At 50.3% G+C, this 21,448-nt stretch overlaps 1 protein-coding gene across 10 annotated transcripts in view; it reads left to right on the plus strand.

The window, feature by feature from the left end:
* Positions 1 to 21,448, plus strand: part of ATP11A (ATPase phospholipid transporting 11A) — a 199,078-nt gene that overhangs the window by 147,597 nt on the left and 30,033 nt on the right. For all 10 annotated transcript variants that reach the window (XM_024231048.3, XM_024231049.3, XM_024231050.3 and 7 more), the window contains exons 14-18: positions 643 to 806; positions 2,387 to 2,458; positions 4,000 to 4,073; positions 9,236 to 9,339; positions 18,232 to 18,413. In XM_024231048.3, the coding sequence (XP_024086816.3) occupies positions 643 to 806; positions 2,387 to 2,458; positions 4,000 to 4,073; positions 9,236 to 9,339; positions 18,232 to 18,413 (596 nt within the window). The remainder of the gene's footprint in view (positions 1 to 642; positions 807 to 2,386; positions 2,459 to 3,999; positions 4,074 to 9,235; positions 9,340 to 18,231; positions 18,414 to 21,448) is intronic.

The raw sequence follows: 21,448 nt of genomic DNA on the forward strand, positions 1-21,448 counted from the left end.
CCCAGCTAGCTGTGAAAGCTGCACACAGGGCAGCCTCGGGGATCAGGTCCCAGCCGGCTGTGGCCCTGAGCACATCCCTTTACCTTCCTAAACGCTGATTCTGCAGCTGCAGGTGCAGGATAATAGCTCCAACTTCTTAGGGGGTTTTAGGGTGAATGTTACAATGTGAGTCAACAGCAGGAGTGCCACAGGTCACGTCTAGTCTAACACACGCTTCGGTTAGGAGAACGTCCCCATCGCGCAGGCACCAGGGCAGAGGCACAGCCAGGGTCCAGGGTGTTTGTGAATATCTGTGTTCACGGCACCGTGTGACTCAGTCTCCCTTCCTGGACGCTAGCGGTCATTTGCCATTTGTGAGTGCACGTGAAGCCTCTGTGGTTTCTAAAAGTGTCGGTGCTGAAGAACACATGCCCGTTTCAGTCTTCATCACCTGTCAATCTCAATTACGAAACAGAGTGCTTGAGAATGATGGAAAGCTGTAATTCCATCCTACTGTATAACCCCTCACCGCCCACAAGCTGCCTTTGTGGCTGCGGGGACCACCCCCCCCCCCCCGCTTCTTGTTTCCTCTCTGCGCCTGTTTCCCTCTATCTTCAGTGGACGCACCGTGATTTGGGGGTTCTGGGAACTGCTTTTTTATAGGAGCGCGAGGAGCTGTTTTTCCGGGCCCTCTGTCTCTGCCACACCGTCCAGGTGAAAGACGATGACAACGTAGATGGCCCCAGGAAATCGCCGGACGGGGGGAAATCCTGTGTGTACATCTCATCCTCGCCCGACGAGGTGGCGCTGGTCGAAGGTGTCCAGAGGTACGTCGCGGGCCGAGGGTCTGCCTGGGTTTCCTGATGTGACTCAGCCCCACCGCAGCCCCAGTCAGGGACTTGCATCTAGAGGCGTCCTCAGCCCCACCCTGTGCCCTCCACACTGAGCTCTGCTGCCTTTGCACCCAGGTTCTCTGGACCCCCGTCCCTGTATGAGCCCCTCCCACTGTGATAAGCAGCGTCTGGTCCCCAGCGTGTGAGTCTTCATCTCTGACTTTGCGTGGGTGGCTTTTCCTCCTGAGGTCTGCAGTAAGTTAGAGGTCATTCCAAATAACCACAGGCTTCAAAATATGGAAACAATCCTTCCTGTAACACAAATCTCCCTCCTGCATCTCAGAAAACTGAAGCCCAGAGGCCCAGCGGCCTTCCCAGAGCTGCAGCCTGAGCTGGGCAGAGCAGAGCTGGTGTGGGACCTCTCACCGCCCACCCTTTAAGCAAACGCTTGGAAAAATACTTTAAACATTCCAGATACATGGCATAATTTCAACTCAGGGAAGCCATTTTCAAATCCACCTAGCTCATGACTTCTGTAATACTGAATCTCCCCTCCCCCAAAAGTGATAAAGGAACACTGCCTTCAGGGACTGAGTATGGTGAGAATCATGTTCGCGCTTCTCACCTAATTACAGCCATGTTTTTGTCGCTGCTAAACTAATGTGTTTTCTCCATGCAATTTGAGTAGCAGCACAGATACGTCAACAGTATCACTGGGGCCCTTGGTTCCGTGCGTAAACCCACACGTGCATAGGTGAGGCTTCTTGGAGCTGGGTTTCTCTCTTCTTGGAACACAAGTGCCCAGGAATGCCACTGCCTTCATCACAGGTGTTGGAAGTCAGGGCAGGCTGCCCCGCCCACCTTTGAGAATCCTCCCTGCGCTGAAGCTTTTCCTCCAGCCGCTGCTCCCACCTGGGCTGGCCAGAGGCCTCCACTCCCATCCCCCTGGTGCCGTGAAGCACGTCTGTCTCCCGGGTCCTCTGCTGGCCTCTTGCATCCCGAAGCCATGCTCTGTCTCTGCCGTCCCAGTGGCTCCCACAAGGCCCTGAAGGTTGCTGACCCCCGGGCGTGCAGGAGGAGGCATCGTACAGATGGGTGCACCCACGTGCTGGCTGAAGGCCTGCACTGGACCTTGGTTCCCCATCAGTGACTCAAGGGGCTTGGTCTGGGGGTAACAGCCTCTCAGGGTCCCTCTCCCTCTGGCATCGTGTTCTCCGCTCAACAACAACAAAGTCCACGAATCAATGAGCAAAAGTATCATCGAAGCAAGGATTGCAGGCCATATGCCTGCCACGCTCTTTTGGAGAACAATACTGACAAGAATGTGCCTCACTGCTGTGTGCCAGGGAGGGTTGGGTTGGGTAGAAATTCTGTTGCTCTTGGAAGATTTTTTGAGATGGTGAATAAGTTCATTATGATAATTTCCTAACTTCATAATGCAGTTTGTAATCTCTGTTTAACTGATAGTATTTCTTTTTTGAAAAGAACGCTTTACCAAAATATAAAGCAAATACTCTGTGAAAGAGGAACATCAGAATCTCAGATTCACCCCGAGGTTTCCCTTCTCATTGCAGACTTGGCTTTACCTACCTGAGGCTGAAAGACAATTACATGGAGATATTAAACAGGGAGAACCACATCGAAAGGTATGTGCACCTCACCCTCAGATGTGAAAGGACTAAAGAATAAAGAGTGTTCTTTATAAGGTTCTGCGTTTGAGGGAAAAGACAAGTACTCTATGTTCTCCCACAATTCGCTTCCTCTCCTTCCCAGTGACATCCCAGGAATGTCACCAGAATGTTCTGGAGAAGTGCTGGACACCTAGAGAAGGGCTTGGGTGCAGCCACAGGGCTGCTTCCCCTGGATGGTTTTTCTTGGAGATGTAAATTGGAGTTCAGTGAAGAAAAGTTCACTGTCAAATATGTTTTGGGTTAAGCCACCTAAAGTCAGGTTTTACTGCAGGCCGTGTTCTGATCTCTCCAGACCCCTTTGCCTCCACCAGGGAGTGAGCAGCCACCCCCGGTGTGGCCATGAGTCCCGCAGGGAGGAACCCTGGCTCATGTGCTGGGAGCACAGCGTCCTGTCGAAAACAGTTTGCACAGTTACGCTTTTCAGTCACCAGTTTGATGTTGGATTGTTTTACTTTTCGTATCTTTAAAACTCTTCCCATTTTTTAGGGACTGTCTCTGTCCTAAATTGCTTGTCCCTGAGACAAGTGACCCGTCTTGAGATCTGACTCAGGAGAGGGGTTGGTGGCGTCCCCTTTATCAACAAGCACGAATGTGTGGTCACGGTTCCAGCAAAGACACAAGATCCGGTGGTGATGGCCTCAAAACACCTGGATTTTAAAATTTCATTCTTAGGGAAATAAACTCCCCAGTGGAAGAGAAAGGACAAACCCCTTGATTCGGCGGGGCTCCTGGGCCCTCCGCTGGCACCGGCTGCACCCTCTCCACAGCATCCTAGGCTCCCCAGGGGCTGCAACTCACTGCTGTTGAGGCTCCGGGTTTGCAGCCGTGGAGGCAGTGAGGTCGTGGCCTAGATGAGAGCCCCCATCGAGGCTCTGCCAAGGGACCCCTGGCTCTGAGCTGGGCTGGCACTGCGGCCACAGCCCCTCCGCAGCTTCCCACTGAGTCCAAGGCCCTGAGGAGGCTGAGGGGCAGCAGCGGGGGCTGCCAAACACTTCCGATGCTCCAGACGCCACACAGGTTTTCTGAGTCTTCCGGTAACAGGACAGCACCAGCCAAAACGCCAGTGTCCTTTGCTTTTTCCATGGTTTTGATCTCTTAGGGCAATGCCAGTTCATTGACAAGGATCCAATCTCTGACACAACTTTGAGTCTCTGTTCAGCAGTGTTTAGGGAGGGAGTCGGTGCGTAGGGAACGTAGCCTGCTTGGCAGAATCTGAGCCCATGCCCTGGATAGTATGGGGACGTAGTGAGGAGCCAGTGCTGCAGGTGCCATGGGGCCCAGACTCTGCCCCACTGGGTACACCTGCTGTGTCCTTCAAATCTAGGCCTCTCAGGGCGTCCGAGGGAGGACACCCCTCGCCCAGCAGCCCTCGGTGTGTCCCCTGAGGAAGGGCCAGGGCTGCCCCAGCCATTCTGCTGTGGAGAGCTCCACAGTTACCAGATGGAATCACGTGAGGACCCGCATGGATGGTGTGACCGTCTGCATTTCTCTTTCAGGTTCGAATTGCTGGAAATTTTGAGTTTTGACTCAGTTAGAAGGAGAATGAGTGTAATTGTAAAATCTGCTACAGGTAAAATTTCTTTTTCTTTTGATTTATTAAGTTATAAATGATGGTTGTGTTTTATTCTGATGACTAAATTCTACGGAGCTTTAAGGATTTGGGGTTTAAGAATGATTTATTCTTTTTTAGAAAACTATAGACAAATCCTCTCAAAATACTAAATTTTTATTTTTAAAAAGTGAAACATTTCTGGAATGCTGAGGAAGGATTCCTGAGCTAAACGTCCGGCACCCTTGCTCTGTCCATCTTTTAGTGTCGAGTTGGGGCCACTTTACTGTTGAAAATTGCTTAATTCCATTTGTGAAAGTTCCCTACCCATCCCTATCCCCCACCTGCTTTTCTCCATGCAGAGCTAAATGACGTAAAATGTTTTTAAATAACCATTTTCAAGGAAAAGGTAATGTGGGTTTGCAAATGTATCTATAATAATGTTCAAAGTTGCAAAGTAAGCTTTGTTGATTGGCAGTTGCCATAACAGTGTGTCTGTGAGAACAGCACACTCGGTTTGTGCTCTGGAATGACCAGTGGTGGGGCGCAGTCAGAGCCCTGTGGCCGCCGTGATGTTTTGGTGACCCGCACGGGTGGGCCCGCTCCTGATCCTCCCACTCTGACCTGTGGCTGCCCCTGTCCCGGACGATTCCCTCTGCAGGCCAGGTGGATGCATCTGTGGTCCCCTGACCTCCCTGTGAGGAGCTCTCCCAGGCACTTTGCATCCCCCGCGCACAGGTGGATGACCTCGTCTCCCCCCCACCCTCAGCAGGTCACGACACATGCCACAGGTCACTCAACACCGCAGCCCCTCAGGCTCCGCCCACGGTGCTGAGGCTTGAAGGTGCAGGCACCCCTGGCTGTTTGCCCTGGACAGGCAGGGCCCATGGGCTCCGTCTGCAGGGGCCACCCCTTTGCATGGCCATCGCTTCCTAAGAGCTCCCACGCGCCTGCGCCGAGCTTCTCCCAGCGCCCCCTCTGAGGCTCTCACCTAGCTTCATCACCTTCATCACCAGGCTGTCCCCAAGTGTCCCCAGAGCCCCCACAGTGTCCTCGTTCCCTGCTGCCTGCCGTGGGCTTTCCCATAAGAAGGGCCTTTCACCCATCCATCCTTTCCACGGATGGCTCAGGAAGCCTCTCCCGGCCCTCAGCCCCACAGCAGCGTGCGGGACGTTGCCCTGTGGTGGGGCTGTCTGTCCGTTTGCGGCCGCTGGCAGCCTGCACACATCCCGAACGCAGAACCGACGCGCTTCTCAGCGACACGCTCACGTCACGCCACGCTCCGCCGAGTGCTCCCAAATCCTGTGCCGTTCAGAGCACTCCATGCAGTGTCGGAGCGGGGCTTCATCAAGAGCTGTGGGATCTCACTCTTCATTGTTTCCTAAAACCAGACAATCCCAGGCTGCATTTAGCTCTTTGGAAAGATGCCTGGCAAACAACCAAACAGCCACTCCCCGGAACCAGACAGACTCCAGGCTGGAGAGCTTCATGCCAGCATTTTCCTAAGATGTGCTGAGTTTCATTTTAACCCAGAGTAGACAGAGCAGGGCCATCATCAGTGCCGTTGGGCACCCTTCGGATCAGGACCATGGTGCCTCACTTTCTAAGACCTGGAAGGAGCTGTAGTGGGAGGCGGTGTGACTCTTGGTGACGCCCTGTTGAGTCATAGCGGCTCTGGGGTGGGCAACAGCCTCAGGAGGGAGGAGGGTGTCATGGCTGCTCTGGGGGGCTGCCGCCTGCCTCCGCTGGTTCCTTAGACACAGTTCTGCTGCGTCACACAGCATCACCTCTGAGACATGCCATCAAATGTGAGATGAATCCAGGCTCCACAGTGAGACGTTCACTGATGGTCATAGGATGAGGAACAATCTGTGTGTAAATGTTGCCAGGACTCCCACGAAGAGCTTCTGCCAGCCGGACCATGGGATCAGCCAGACAGGGTCTGAGAACAGGTTCAGATGCATGAGACCTCTGTGTGTCAGAACCCTCCCCCCCGGCTTGGATGAGGCGCAGTCCTGAGAGTCTCAGCCACTCGGAGTTATCTGGGATAAACGCATCCTGGGTAGGAAGTTCCTGGTCCATCCCGTCATGTGGTTTTCCCCATAGAAGTTGAATCTAGCTGTTGAGCCGTGGCTGGAACATGCTGCCCGTGACCTGCGGGGCTGATCACGGTGCCCAAGAAGGCAAGCATCAGCCACCCTGGAGCCGCCCCTGCCGCGCACTCACCCTGGAGCCGCCCCTGCCACACACTCACCCCGGAGCTGGCCCTGCCACACGCTCACAGAGGGTCTTTGCTGCATCCTGAATGCCCAGGACCTCAGGGCTCATATTGTGGGCTATGCCATGGAATCTTTGTAAATAACTTCTGTTACTATCAAAAGGCTGAAGAGCCGCTGGATCACTCCAGGTTGGAGGCATTTGTGCCATGAGAATATCCCCATCCGCACCGGGACGCCTGTGGACCTCCTAGGGCCTCTCCAAGGAACTGAGAGCTTGCAGGAGAGACTGCCCTGCCGTCTGAAGCCAGCCACTCATCAGTTACTTTTAAAAGAAGTTTCAATATGTAATTAAGCGAGGTGTTCTGTAAGTAGTAGTCATCCCCGGAGAGGCACACTAATTGCACTGGAGTTCTGCCTGCTGGGCAGGGAGACCCTGCAGCCAGCTCACAGCTCGTGTTTCCTCCTGGGCTCAGCCCTGTTGGGGGGGTGTGGCTGTCAGAGGCGGATCTCACTGTTGTGGGGCTGAGCAGCCCCAACAGGGGCCTCCCATCATGTCCGCAGGACCCTTTTTTATATGTCTGTACCTCAGTCGTGTGCTTTCCTGGGATTCTCCACAGTGGAATTCTGAGGAAGGACTTCGGAAGTCACAGGCCACTCGGCTGTATCAGGCCTTCCCTTTCAAAGGCAGATGTGAAGTCTTTCTCTTTCGGGGGATCCTGGGGATGCTTACTGTACCCAAGGTATTATGTACGCAGTACACAGAACACCGACTCGAAAGAAGAAAAGGAGAGTACGTAAGCATATTCATCTATGAAAAGGAAAAGCAAGCAGAAAAGACGAAAGAGAAGAAGGAAAGTCCTAACAGTGCACCCTCCTGGAGCTCCTCCAGGAGCTGCTTCCTTTATGTCCTGTTTTCCAGCCATTTCGGGGACATTTGCTGTCATGCCTGGCTTTCCATGTCCTTGAGCTCGTCTGTGAGACACAATGAGAGACTCCCCCCCCCAACCATGGGCTCAAACTGTGGTTCTGTAACGCTTTCTCTTCTCCAAATGGCAGTAAGCCCTTCTTGGTCCCCGAGCGGACAGCCACCAACCATGGCTGCACCTGCGACACAACCCAGCTGTCTTGGGGACGGGATCCTGTGTGTTCGGTCATGTCACCTGCGTGTGCACGGTCTTCAGTTGCTCATTGTAGATTAACTTTTGCTCTGTCCTCTGGGTTTTTTTATTCCAAGGCTGTTCCTCACCAAGTCTTCAGGCTGAAGGTGTTCTGTGTCTTGCAGTGGAATTCACAAGCTGAGACAGTGGGAAGGTTAAGCCATTCACATGCTCTTGGCATGAGTTGTGAGCCATGAGACGTGAATTTTCTAGTAAAAAATGTGCTGTTGTTCAAGAATGCATCATTATGTCATCTGGACCCCAGTTCTCCTTCTAAACTGTATCTGATGAAACAACAGCATTGGCTGGAAACCGTGGGAGTCGGGAAATGGCTCTGACATCGGTTGGGTGGTTTAACCCCCGGGCCCTGCTTTTCTATGCTAAGCAACTGAGACTCTGTGGTCACACCTCTGCGGTTCTGCAGAGGCCCTCCGGGGTCCAACTCCCAGCCTCAGCCTGCTCACTCCCCTGTCCCCACCATCCCCTACCTGCTCACTCTCTCGTGCCCTCCAGCCTCAACCTCCCCACTCTCCCGTCCCCCCCAGCCTCAGCCTCCGCCTCCCTACTCTCCCGTGCGCTCCAGCCTCAGCCTCCGTCCTCTCCCATGCCCTCCAGCCTTAGCTCGGCACTGTTTTGCTCTATGTATTGGCAACACCTGTGTCACCAGGTGCCATCCTCTCTGGCTGCAGGTTGGCAGTCACCTCGGCCATGTGAGCGTCAAGTGTAGCCGTGTTCCCACAGCTTCCCTGTTGGTGTCTTAGGAGTTAGCGCTTCCTGAGATCCAGGAAGGAAGGCAAGGCAGACCCCTGTTCCTACTCCTGAGTCCTCGTCCAAGCTCCAGGCCTTGGATCCGGGTCGTCAGCCCAGGAGCGTCCCCTCCCCATGTCCCTCCCACCACCCCCCGGGGACCACTGCCTGCCCACCCTGGGGCCCTCTGGATTTGGTCCCCAGTAGACTTCCCGAGGGCCCTCAGTGTCTGGGGGTCTCAGGGCTCTGCCCCACCAGGAGCTGGGCATGGAGCTTCCTACGCGTGCCGCTCAGGCTGCTGTGGTGCTTCTCCCACCCTGCCGTCGCCACGATGGAGTACCGTGGCGTTTCCCTGCGCCCAGGCACAAACCAGCCGCCTGGCAGAGTGCCACGTGGCTTCACAGACCAGGTGATGCTTCAGGTGCAAAGGGGGCTCTGTGTGTCGGGAGCAGGTCACACAGCAGAACTGTGTGGCCTTTGCTGTGTGCTGCAGTACCTGGAAGAGAAACTCGCTTTATCTGAGGCCCGAGAAGCCTGCGTTCACAGCACAAGTATGTCCACAGCAATCGCAATGTTACTGGACATGTGGGAAAAAATGACGCAAACGTTTCCCATGACTCTTCCAAGTTCAGAGGTGGCCCGGCTGCCTTGCTCTGCGTGAGGACAAATGACTCTCCGAAGGGGATTTGTGTTCACCTTCCAGCATTTCAGAAACCGGGACCCGCTTTGGGTCACCCCAACCCCCGTCCCGAGGGCATTTTATCCCCTTTTGTGTCTTTCCCAGAGAAAAAACAGAGTCCCGGAGCCAAGTTCTTTTCCTCGTTCCTGCCTTTCCTGTGAGATTTCTAGGGTTGTAGGAATAAAACGAGGCTTTGGAGGTAATCTGTAGGTTTTATTTTTTTCCTGACTGTGACATGTTAACTAGTCCATTAAAATCTTCTTTAAAAAGGTTTCCACACTGCTATCCCTGTTTCTTGTTTTTTAATAATGGCATAATTTAAAAAGATAATCTAGTCTTCCCCATATTGTGATTAAACTCCTCATTTTTCTCATTTTGTAGGAGAAATTTATCTGTTTTGCAAAGGAGCAGATTCTTCGATATTCCCCCGAGTGATAGAAGGCAAAATTGACCAGATCCGAGCCAGAGTGGAGCGTAACGCAGTGGTGAGAGCCGGGCTGGGGAGGGCCTCGCGGCGGTCAGCTCCCCTGCTGTCAGGAAGGAATTCCGTGTTCCACAAGTTCCTGGCTGGGAATGGCATATTGTGTCCCTTGGGGAATGTTTAGAAGTCAGCTGGGCCAGAGGCAGACAGACAGGCAGCCTCAGCCGGCACCGACCCCAAGGGGCCTCCGATACCCAGCCAGGCACAGGCCGTCTCCTCCCCAGCCTTGCACAGGGTTTTATTTTTGGGTGGGTGCTAGGTTGGTTGATTGATGTTTTGGAGAGTCAGAATTAACACGTTTGTGGTTATTGTATTGGAGCAAAAAAGTCTTTGTCTTGACGTTTCTAGTGATTTGCTTCAAAACAAATCAGCACTTTCGTTTTCTGTTGTGACATCACCTGTTTGGGTTTCTTTCCCCATCTGGGTCTTAAGCTTGTATGATAAGGTTTCTTTCCACCACTTGTTGTATGGCACCGCCCAGCGACTTGCACACCTGAGCCTCCCACTCCATGGGTCCGGCTTTCTCTCTTTGGGGCTGCTGCGGTAGGGGGCCAGCCTGAGTGTTTCTCACAGCAGGGCCTCCCCTTCCCATCAGACGCGCTGAAGCCGGGCAACACGTGGCTGGGGTGGACACGCTCCCTCCTGTCAGATACCTGAACTCTGGGTGATGCGTGGCTGGGTGGACATGCTCCCTCCTGTGAGATGTCCTAACGCCGAGCGACGCATGGTTGGGTGGACGCGCTCCCTCCTGTCAGACGTCCTAAAGCTGGGCGATGCGTGGCTGGGCGGACGTGTTCCCTCCCATCAGATGCCCTAACGCTGGGTGATGCGTAGCTGGGTGGACGCGTTCCCTCCCATCAGATGCCCTAATGCTGGGTGATGCGTAGCTGGGTGGACGCGTTCCCTCCCATCAGATGCCCTAACGCTGGGTGATGCGTGGCTGGGTGGATGCGCTCCCTTTGCTCCCTGTGTGGCTGTTTTGTCCCACGGTGTCTGCACTCTTCTCCCGACACCACCCTGGGGCCTTCTCCCTCACTCCAGCCCAGGGCAGCCCCTCCTCTCACACCGTCTTTATCATCTTTTCATGAAAAAGAAACAGTAACTGACAGGCTCTCCTCCCAGAGGTCCAAAATGATGCTGGCCAGAGTGGCTACGCACTGGAAAACAAGACTTCCAAGGCTGGCTCTGCACCAAGGAAGGCTGAACCAAGAGAACCTTGGACTAGAGGTCATGGTACTCAGCGCTGCCTTCACTGACCATTTAAATATAAAGCAACATTTGTCCTCGCTGTCAGTCGCAACACTTGATTACTATAGATGTCAGAACATTAAGAATTCCTGCTGATGGACAGGAGCCCTTTCACTGGCGAGCCCGTGCTTGCAGCAGCCAGAGTGGCTCTGAACTTTGTGGAATGCTGTCAATGTGCGGATCATTCATCTTTACGTTGCTATTAAAACAACTCCTAGCACTACAAAGTAGCTGCCTTGGAACCAACAGGAATCCATAAATCAGCGGCAGGTTTAGGATTGTTGAACTTCTCCGTGAGGGATCTGGAAAATATATCACTGACTTCCACCAGCCACAGAGCTGCAGGGTGGAAGCCGAGCAGGTTCCTCTGAGCAGCACAAGCGTCCTGCGCATCGACACACAATGAGCCTCAGTACAGGGGCGTGTGGGGGCTCCTGAGGGGGCAGCTCCATCTGCAGCTCGCTTTCCAACAGCACGAGGCTGTGCTTTGCTGTGACGTGGTCGCCGTGCCATGCCGAGCACACGATGGCTACAGGTCACAGGTGACTGGTCCTCCTTGGAGGGTCTTCATGACCTGAGTCCCAAATATCTTCCACCTGCTGGGTCCCCACTGCTGCTGCCCAGGAGAGTAGGCGCATGGATTACGTGAATTGTGATGATTGTAAAGTCCATTTGCTGCTTGTTTCAAAAAGCCTTCTTGAGATGTAATTGCCATACATTGATCTATACATATTTAAAATGCGAGAGCAGCAAGGGCGTTGACACACGAACACACACGTGGAGGCTTTGCCTGTTGGGAAGGGGATGCATCCCTCACCCTAGAGACTGTCTCGCGCCCTCATACTCCCATCCCTGCCAACTCCCACTTGCTGCAGACCACCGCTCCACTCGCCGTCACTGCAGATTCGTGCCCGCCTTCCGGAGCTTCCTATCAGCAGAATCACAAAAGGCGGCTGTTGTATCTGGCGTCTTTCACTCCCATAACTGCTGAGACTCGGCTGTGTGGGCCTGTTCATTTCTGTTGTGATAAACAGCAGCACTCGTTCAGTTGCCGAGCACTAGTGGTACTAGTTTAGTGGCTGAGCACTAGTGGTACTAGTTCAGCGGCCACTAGTCCAAGTGCCGGGCACTAGCGGTACTAGTCCAAGTGCCAGGCACTAGCAGTACTAACCAGTCCAGTTGCCAGGTGCTAGCGGTACTAACCAGTCCAGTTGCCAGGCGCTAGCAGTACTAACCAGTCCAGTTGCCGGGCACTAGCGGTACTAACCAGTCCAGTTGCTGGACACTAACAGTATTGATCAGTCCAGTTGCTGACTGCTAGCGGTACTAGTCCAGTTACCGGGCACTAGCCATACTAACCAGTCCAGTTGCCGGGCACTAGCAGTACTAGTCCAAGTGCTAGGCACCAGCAGTACTAATCAGTCCAGTTGCCAGCCGCTAGCAGTACTAGTCCAATTACTGGGCACTAGCCATACTAACCAGTCCAGTTACTGGGCACTGGTGGTACAGACCAGTCCAGTTGCCGGCCACTAGCAGTACTAGTACTAGTCCAAGTGCCGGGCAGTAGCAGTACTAACCAGTCCAGTTTCCAGGCGCTAGTGGTACTAACCAGTCCAGTTGCCAGGCACTAGCGGTACTAACCATTCCATTTGCTGGGCACTAGCGATACTAACCAGTCCAGTTGCCGGGCACTAGCAGTACTAACCAGTCCAGTTGCCGGGCACTAGCAGTACTAACCGGTCCAGTTGCCGGGCACTAGCTGTACTAACCAGTCCAGTTGCCGGCACTAGCAGTACTAACCACTCCAGTTGCCAGCACTAACGGTACTAACTACTCCAGTTGCCAGCACTAGCAGTACTAACCAGTCCAGTTACCAGGCACTAGCGGTACTAACCAGTCCAGTTGCTGGCACTAGCGGTACTAACCAGTCCAGTTACCAGGCACTAGCGGTACTAACCAGTCCAGTTAGCAGGCACTAGCGGTACTAACCAGTCCAGTTGCTGGCACTAGCGGTACTGACCAGTCTGGTTGCTGGCACTAGCGGTACTAACCAGTCCAGTTGCTGGCACTAGCGGTACTAACCAGTCCGGTTACCAGGCACTAGCGGTACTAGCCAGTCCAGTTGCTGGCACTAGCGGTACTAACCAGTCCGGTTACCAGGCACTAGCAGTACTAACCAGTCCAGTTGCTGGCACTAGCGGTACTAACCAGTCCGGTTACCAGGCACAAGTGGTACTAACCAGTCCAGTTGCTGGCACTAGCGGTACTAACCAGTCCAGTTACCAGGCACTAGTGGTACTAACCAGTCCAGTTGCCGGCTCTAGCAGCACTCGTTCATTTGCCGGCCACTTGCAGTGCTAGTTCTTTCTACGGATGGACCAGTTTCTTGATTCTTCCGCCTGTTGGTAGACATTGGTTTGTTTCTAATTGGGGCTGTTGTGGAAGCAGCTGCTGCGAGCCGCCTGCTGTGCATGTCTGGGGCTGAGCCGATGTGTCCTTTTCTCCTGGGGACCCTCCTGTCACAGCGTCTTCATTTCTCTTTCCACAGCTTCCCTTTTCTGGCTGCTTTTGAGGTGTTTCATGATGGGATGCCTTGGTGGAGTGATGCTGTGTTTTTTTGCTCAGCAGTCTTGAGCATCTTGGATCTGTGGGGTTTCATCAAGTTTAAAATTTTTCAGCAATTATTCTACAGATATTTTTCTTCCCTGCTCCCTTTCAGCAGTTCCAGGACCCATGTACTCGACTGCCGGTTGTTGTCTCACCGCTTACGAAGGCTTTTCCCTTTAAGGTTTTCCACATTTCATTAGAGACAGTTTCTGTTGCCATGTCACGAGTCTTTCCCGTGCAGCGTCTAACCTGTCAGCACCCCACGCAGGACACCCTTCTCCTCAAACATCGGAGTTTCGTGTCTAGAATTCCGCCAGCATGGTTTTGTATCCTCGTGCCCCTACTTAACATCGGGCGTGTGTGATAACGATTGTGGTGACTGTTTAAATCCTCCTTGCTAACTGCACCCCTGCTGCCAGCTCTGGGCCAGCCACAGTGGTTGCACAGTCCCCTTGTTTGGGGCAGGGATGGTGCCCTTGCGTGATGGTGGCCTGTGGCCAGATGCCTGCCTGTGAGCTTTGTTGGATGCTGGGTATCGTGGTCCTCCTGGAGATTTTAAATCTTGTTCTGGGGTGCGGCTGAGTTCCTGGGAACAGTCCGTTCTTTTCAGGCCATGCCTTCATGATGTCCAGCAGACCCACAGCAGTGCCTGCCCCGGGTGGTGCTCCCTCGCCTGCCAGGCCCTGAGCGCTGTGCCTGGTGAGTGGCCATGCCTGCTGGCAGCAGGCTGTCCCACCCTCCTCCTAATGGCTTGTTCCTGGCCTCCAGGAGCTTCCTCACAGTTGCAGGTGCTTGAGGGGCTGTCCACAGCCTCTGGCATCCACTCCGTCTTAGGAACTCTGGTTCTTGTTCCCTTGACACCCAGGTCTGCCCCATAACTCAGAGAATTCACCGGCTCTGGCTACATTCCCCTGCCCGAGCCTCGGCCTGGAAGTTCTCCGGGTAGTGAGCTGGGTACTTTCAGGGCCCCCTCGGTTGGCAGCATTTTATTTTGAAATAATTACAGATTTAGGAGAAGTTAAAATAAGTAGAAAGACAGTCCAGAGGGGCCTGTGTGTCCTTTGAGTCCAGTTTATTTCTTCTTTTGCTGGCTGTGCTTGCTGTCATATCAAAGAAACTGCTATGAAATCCAAGATGATGAAGATTTGCCACCGCTGTGTTTTTTTCTATAAGTTTTCTAGTTTTAGCTCTTAAATGTAGGAATGTAATCCATGTTTGGCTAATTTTTGTGTCTTTCGTAAAGTGAGGGTCCTACTTTATTTCCCTGCGTACAGTTATCCAGTTTTCCCAGCACCATTTGGTGAAGACTCTCCTCTCCCACTGAGTGATACTGACACACTTGCTGAAAAGCATTTGATTACTTACCTGGAGGTTTATTTCTGGGCTCTCTGTTCCATCCCATTTTGTCTATGTCTGTCTTTATCCCAGTTCCCACTGTTGTGATTACTGTCAGTTTCTAGCAGGCTTTGAAACCAGGATGTGTGAGTCTTTCAACTTTGTTCTTCTGTTATAAAATGGTTTGACTATTCTGAGCCTCTTGAGATTTAATAGGAATTTTAGGATGGGCTTTTTCATTTGTGCAGAAAATGCCGCTGGGGGCCAGGTACAGTGGCTCATACTTGTAATTCCAGCACTTTGGGAGGCTGAGGCAGAAGGATCACTTGAGGCCAGAAGTTTGAGACCAGCCTGGGAAACATAGCAAGACCCTGTCTCTACAAAACATACAAAAGGAAAATCAGCCAGGGGTGGAGGCACACATCTGTGGTCCTAGCTACTAGGCAAGATGAGATGGAAGGATCACTTGAGCACAGAAGTTCAAAGCAGCAGTGAGCCATGATGGCACCACTGCGTGTTTCCATGGGCAACTGAGTAAGACCCTGTCTCAAAAAAAGAAACAGAGGAAGGGCGGGAGGGAAGGGCCATTGGGATGTTGATAGGATTTCATTTAATCAGTAGATCACTTTGGGTAGTATTGTCATCTTAACAATCCATGAACATGGGATATCTTTCCATTTATTTAGGTATTTTATAATTTCTTTCAGCAAGCTTTGGCATTTTTCAGCCTCGAGTCTTTCACCTCCTTGGTTAAATTTATTCCTAAGTATTTTACTCTTGTTGATGCTATTGTAAGTGGAATTTTTTTTTAATTTCCTTTTCATATTGTTCATTGGTAGTGTATAGAAATGCCACTAGTTTTCGTGTGTTGACTTTGTACCCTGCGTCTTTGCTGAATTCAGTTAGCAGGGAGCACATTCTTCATGGTCTTCTAGATATAGGGTCTTGTCATCTGCAAATAGGCCTTAGAAAGGCATCCTTTCTAATGTGGAAACTTTCTTTTTCTCTTTATAGCCTAATCCTCTCACTTAGAGTGTCTAATACTCTGTTGAATAGAAGTGGCAAAGGCAGGCATCCCTGTCTTGTTCCTGATCCTAGGGAAAAGCTTTCAGTCCTTCACCGTGGAGGGTGATGTTAGCTATAGGTTTTCCTTTTCTTTTCTTTTCTTTTTTTTTTTGAGACAGAGTTTTGCTCTTGTTGCCCAGGCTGGAGTGCAATGGCACAATCTCAGCTCACTGCAACCTCTGCCTCCTGGGTTCAAGCCATTCTCTTGCCTCAGCCTTCCGAGTAGCTGAGATTATAGGCATGCACCACCACGCCTGGCTAATTTTTGTATTTTTAGTAGAGATGGGGTTTCACCACGTTGGCCAGTCTGGTCTTGAATTCCTGACCTCAGGTGATCCGCCCACCTCGGCCTCCCAAAGTGCTGGGATTACAGGCGTGAGCCATCGTGCCCTGCTGGTTTTTTCACTTAAGTGGTTTTTACCACGTTGAGGAGATTTCTTCTCTCCCCAGTTTATTAAGTGGTTTTATCACCAAAAGGTGCTGGATTTTTTTCAGATGCCTTTTCTGCATCAGTTGAGATGAGCATGTGGGATTTATGTCATGTATTGCATTGACTTTCATATGTTGACTCACTTTTGCATTCCTGGAATAAACCCCACTTGGTCGTGGTGTATGATCCTTTCAATGTGCCACTGGATTCAGTTTGCTAGTATTTTGTTGAGCGTATTTGCATCTGTATTTCTAAGGGATATTGTTCTATAGTTTTCTTGTAGGGTATTTGTCTGGCTTTGTTTTATGTGCTGTGTCCAGGGTTTTTGTAGTACTTAGCCGGAGGAATAGAGAAAAGTATTTCTATTCTGTGTTACCACAAGAGAAAGTCCCTGATTGACTTTTAAAAGCAGCAACATATTTATTTCCAAAAGCTTCTGCTTACCACTCACAGCAACCTGAGTTCTGGGACCATTTTGGGTTATTATCCTGTAAAACCATTTTCTTGTTATGCAATTTTTCTGGTTTCAGACTGAAGCTATATATCTTGTATGTTTTATTGCCTCTTAGGAAAAGTCAGAGAATTCATTCTGCAATTCGCATTTATGTCTCCAATCTGTAACTTGATCAACAGTTGCACAAAAGATCTAATTTCAACCACTTATTTATTCAGCAAAAGTTGTTGAGTTTTGGCTGTTTGCCAGGGATTCAGTGATGAAGTCAGACACAGTGCCCACAGCCAGGGAATCCAGTGCCTAACAGTAGAGGCAAACATGTGAGCAGAAAGCTGCAAGGTCATGTGCTCAGCAGGAGGTGAGGCTGGGGGGTGGCTAAGCAGTGTCTGTTCAGTGCTACTTTCCTCTGAGACGGGTCCACTGGCTTCTCACTTATTCTTGACCAGGAGACAATATCTGGAGGATGGGAAGGAAGGAGTTCCAGAATGTTCCTGGAGAACAGGACTCAGGCACACATAGACCCTGTCTTGTGTTCTGACTTCTTCAACTCCCCGTTTCCCAACTTCTGACTTTTGAGAGCTCAAGGGCCATGAAAGCCATTGACCCAGTGGCAATTCTGTCCTTCACACAAGTTAAGAGGTCTGGAACTAGTGATAAATATGAGCCTTCCCTCAGAGTTAGGGGACGCTTCATCTCATATAATGGAAAACATTGTTTGAACTCTTAAAAACCAGCATTCTGCCAGATTTTAAAATGGTTATTTGGGAGGATTATGGTTCTTTTACTATTATCAGTAGGGCTGGGGCTGAAAGAGCAGGGAAAACAGAAGGGGAACACCCTAGATGATCAGGTGAACCTCTGTGACGGTCGCGCTCAGCAGCCTTGACTGATGGAATGAAGAGGTTCATCTGTAAACCGCCCCCTGTGTGGCTGCTTCAGCCTCTGCCCCCGTTCCTTGTGTCTTGCTGGTGGCGGCTGCGTTCTCTCTGTATGGTGACATCCAGAATGATGATCACAGTAAGGAATTTGTGATTTCTTAATTTCTTATGTTCCTGTGCAACCAATGATTTTGATAAATAACCTGGCAGGTTTCCTTCATTGTGAAAGAACAACCTACCTTACAAACTTCCCACATAAAACATGTTTACTTTAGAAATATCACTTGATATTGCCCATAAAATTACAAATGATTAGGAGATATACCTAATGCTAGATGACGAGTTAGTGGGTGCAGCGCACCAGCATGGCACATGTATACATATGTAACTTACCTGCACATTGCACACATGTACCATAAAACCTAAAGAATAATAATAATAATAATAATAATAATAATAAATAAAAATAAAAATAGATTTAAAAACAAAATTACAAATGATTATCCTTAAAAAAAAAAAAGGTTAAATTTAACTCTGCATTTGTCAAAATAAAGGAACAAAGTTTATCTTTTGATAGATGACCCTGATTTCTGTTACTTATTTCCAGGCTTTCTAGTCTGAAAATGCTGTGATCCATAATGATTCTTGGTATTTAATGTGGACTTAAATAATTCACTTGTTGATAACTTACTCCTTTCAAGAGTTGGTTGGGTTATAATCTTTCTTTCATTGTTTACTTAGTACTGTAAGTTTTGAAAGGGTTACAATTCCTGGGTTAGTTAATCTAATGAGAGAAGGGATACTGGGAAGGCCGTGGAGCGTAATATTTCAGCAAGTGAAACCTTGAATTCGTGCTAAACGCTGCATTGTGTTCTGCAGGAGGGGCTCCGAACTTTGTGTGTTGCTTATAAAAGGCTGATCCAAGAAGAATATGAAGGCATTTGTAAACTGCTGCAGGCTGCCAAAGTGGCCCTTCAAGATCGAGAGAAAAAGTTAGCAGAAGCCTATGAGCAAATAGAGAAAGATCTTACTCTGCTTGGTGCTACGGCTGTTGAGGACCGGTAAAGTAAACACACGCATCCCATCCTGAGAGACAAACTGGGATGCAGGCCGACGGCCCAGGGCGTGTGAGGGCGAGTAGACGGGAGGGAGGCCATCCACACAGCCGACCGGGCATGCTTGCTGCTCAGGGAGAGGCCAAGAGTCATGTCAGGAAGGTCATGCCTGGGGGATATTTTGTTGTCCATGAATAAGATGCCTGAAAGCACACTTTCCCAGGAAGTAGTGAAAATAGCTTTGTCATATCATATTATGAACAGGCAAGATAGAAGGGCTCTTACAAATTCTTTCTTTTTTTTTTTTTTTAAGGGATGGCATCTTGCTGTATTGCCCAGGCTGGAGTGCAGTGGCACCATCACAACTCACTGCAGTCTCAAACTCCTAGGCTCAAGCTGTCCTCCCTTCTCAGCCTCCTGAGTAGCTAGAACTTCAAGCACATACCACCATGCCTGGCTAATTTTTTATATTTTTTGTAGAGATAGGATCTCACTGTGTTGCCCAGGCTAGTCTCAAATTCCTGGCCTCAAGCAGTCCTCCCACCTCAGCCTCTGAAAGTGCTGGAATTGCAGGCATGAGCAGTCATGCCTGACTAATTACTCTTTAGAATGGAATCAGCAACTAACTCTGTTCCTAAACTTGTTGCTAGTTCTTTCCAAATACTGGTATTACTTCTTAGATCATTACATACTCAATGTGTTTATCATTACTTGAAAAAACTTAATGAAGTAGAAAATTACAAAAACTAATAATCATCATAACGGGCAAAATTACCAATTACAGATTTTCAGGTACCTCTAAGGCAAGAGCTGCCAGTGTGCCCCAGCTCCACAATGGGGACTGAAAGTTGTTTGAGGCTGGGGCCACTAAGAAACAGTCGTCTGGTCCACATGGTGCCTTCAGAGCTGAGTGAAAGGCATGGATTTCAGTGGTTTGTAGGAATGGAAGAAGGAAAAAAAAATGCCCCAATTGATGAGAGTGAGCAGAAACTTCAGAAAGTTCACTGGGAGTTTATCTCCTAGAAGAGGTTAAAAGCATCAAGTTTGAAAGTCTTTAAGATCCATTTCGGTCCAAAACTGAAATCCTCATCACTAACGCTGCATTTTCTGAGCTTGTTGAACAAATTATTCCTTGAGTTCTCGATCTGAATGGAGTATTAGGCGAAGCGAAAAGTTTTGGTTTGGTGGTTTTGTGTTTTGTTTTATTTTGAAGTCACGCTCTCCTGTTCAGTCCAGAGTAAGCGCACAGAGCACCATGTAAAGAACGCGACTTGCACACGGGAAGGCTTCAGAGCGCAGGGCAGCTGCCACCGAAAGGCTTTGCTGCTGGTGCTGCTGGAAGCTGGGGCCTTGCTCTAGTGGCCAGTCACTCACCTGCTGTCTGTCCAGGAGAAGAGGGGTGTCCGTAGGATGGTGTTTGCCTAGGGAGCAGCTGGGTCGATCTTTAGAGGCCGTGGTGGAGGAGCGTGGGGATGCCTCCGGCAGAGCAGATGGGACAGAGCCCCTGGGGTGGGGGGCAGGTTGACTTGACTGGATTGGGAATGTAGAAGAGTGGAGAGTTAATGGCTGGTGGGGGGGGTTCTCAGTGGCTTTGAAGTGATGATGCTTGCTTATAAATTATTTCCTTAAAATCTCCAGTCAGCAAGTGCGAAACATCTCTGAGCCTCAGCTTCCTTTTGAATCGAATTATAGGGCCAGGCCCGGTGGAACACACTTGTAAACAGGGCCAGGCCCGGTGGAGCACGCTTGTAAACAGGGCCAGGCCCGGTGGAGCACACTTGTCATCCCAGCACTTTGGGAGGCTGATGCAGGAGGATTGATTAAGGCCAGGAGTTTGAGCCCAGCCTGGGCAACATAGTGAGATCCCATCTGTTGTCCTAGCTACTTGGGAGGCTGAGGAGGGAGGATCGCTTGAGCCCAGGAATTGGAGGCTGCAGTGAGCTGAGATCATAGCACTGTACCCTAGCCTGGGCAACATAACAAGGCGTTCTCTCGCTCTCGTGCTCTCTCTCTTTCTCTCTCTCTCTCTCACTCTCTCTATATATATGCACACACACACACATATATATACACATACATATACACACATAAAATTACAGGCATTTTTTCCATCTGTAGAATACTATGATTGTCTGATCTTGAGACTTTTAGCTAGGAAGTTCTTCCCAAAACCTAACCAGATCATTCCAGTTAAAATTTAAATCCATTCCTTTCATACTTTCTAGAAGCATGGCACGTTACTTCACACGAAAGTAAAGTCTAAAACCTAGAAAAAATGCAGGCCCCAAAATGAGGCAAACATAGTTTGACCCCAGCTCTTCCAAGGAGAGGGAAGTGGCCTGACTGGTGTCAGAAGAGCCGCTTTCCCCCGGATACCTTCTGTAGCGTCTGCAGGCTTTGGGTTTTCCGTGTGTAAATGGGTGTGATGCTAACGTCCTTACTTGTGACATCGTGGTAAGCATGAAAGATTGCACATAGGAAGTGTCACACGGGCCTGGCATGTGGCAAGCCCATGGTACCTGTTGGCCATAGAATCACTAGTGTTATTCTCAGTATTTTATATTATTTAGAGGTACCTGGACCCCAAGTGGGTTCTAAGTGACAAACTTAGAACAGTTTATACAAAACAAAAGACAATGAATATTCCTGACCACCTTGAGTCCAGATCCCGTCTTTCCATGGTTGAGACATTTTTGGTGGTGGTTATAATTTCCTGAAACCCTCCCCAGGTAGTGAGTCCCACCTACATACAAAACTTCCAGGCTTGTCAGACATCAGTGACACAAGACAGCCCTTTACTTCTCAAATGTTTGATCCATGTTTATCTCTCTGCTGTTATGAAGTGTTAAGCTGTGAAACACTAGTTCAGACCTTCAGAAGCTGCTTCAGTACTTTGTGGTGAGATCATGAGCCACAGTGTGGAGTGTTTTGATTTTGAGGGGCTACGATATTTTGACAGCTTTGCAAGTTTCTGCAGTTCCTTATTGGATTTCCTGGGTCAGCACTGACTTTTCTCTCTGCTGTGTTTGGTTTTGCCTCCC

Source organism: Pongo abelii, chromosome 14 (genome assembly GCF_028885655.2).
Source record: "Pongo abelii isolate AG06213 chromosome 14, NHGRI_mPonAbe1-v2.0_pri, whole genome shotgun sequence".
Lineage (NCBI taxonomy): Eukaryota > Metazoa > Chordata > Mammalia > Primates > Hominidae > Pongo > Pongo abelii.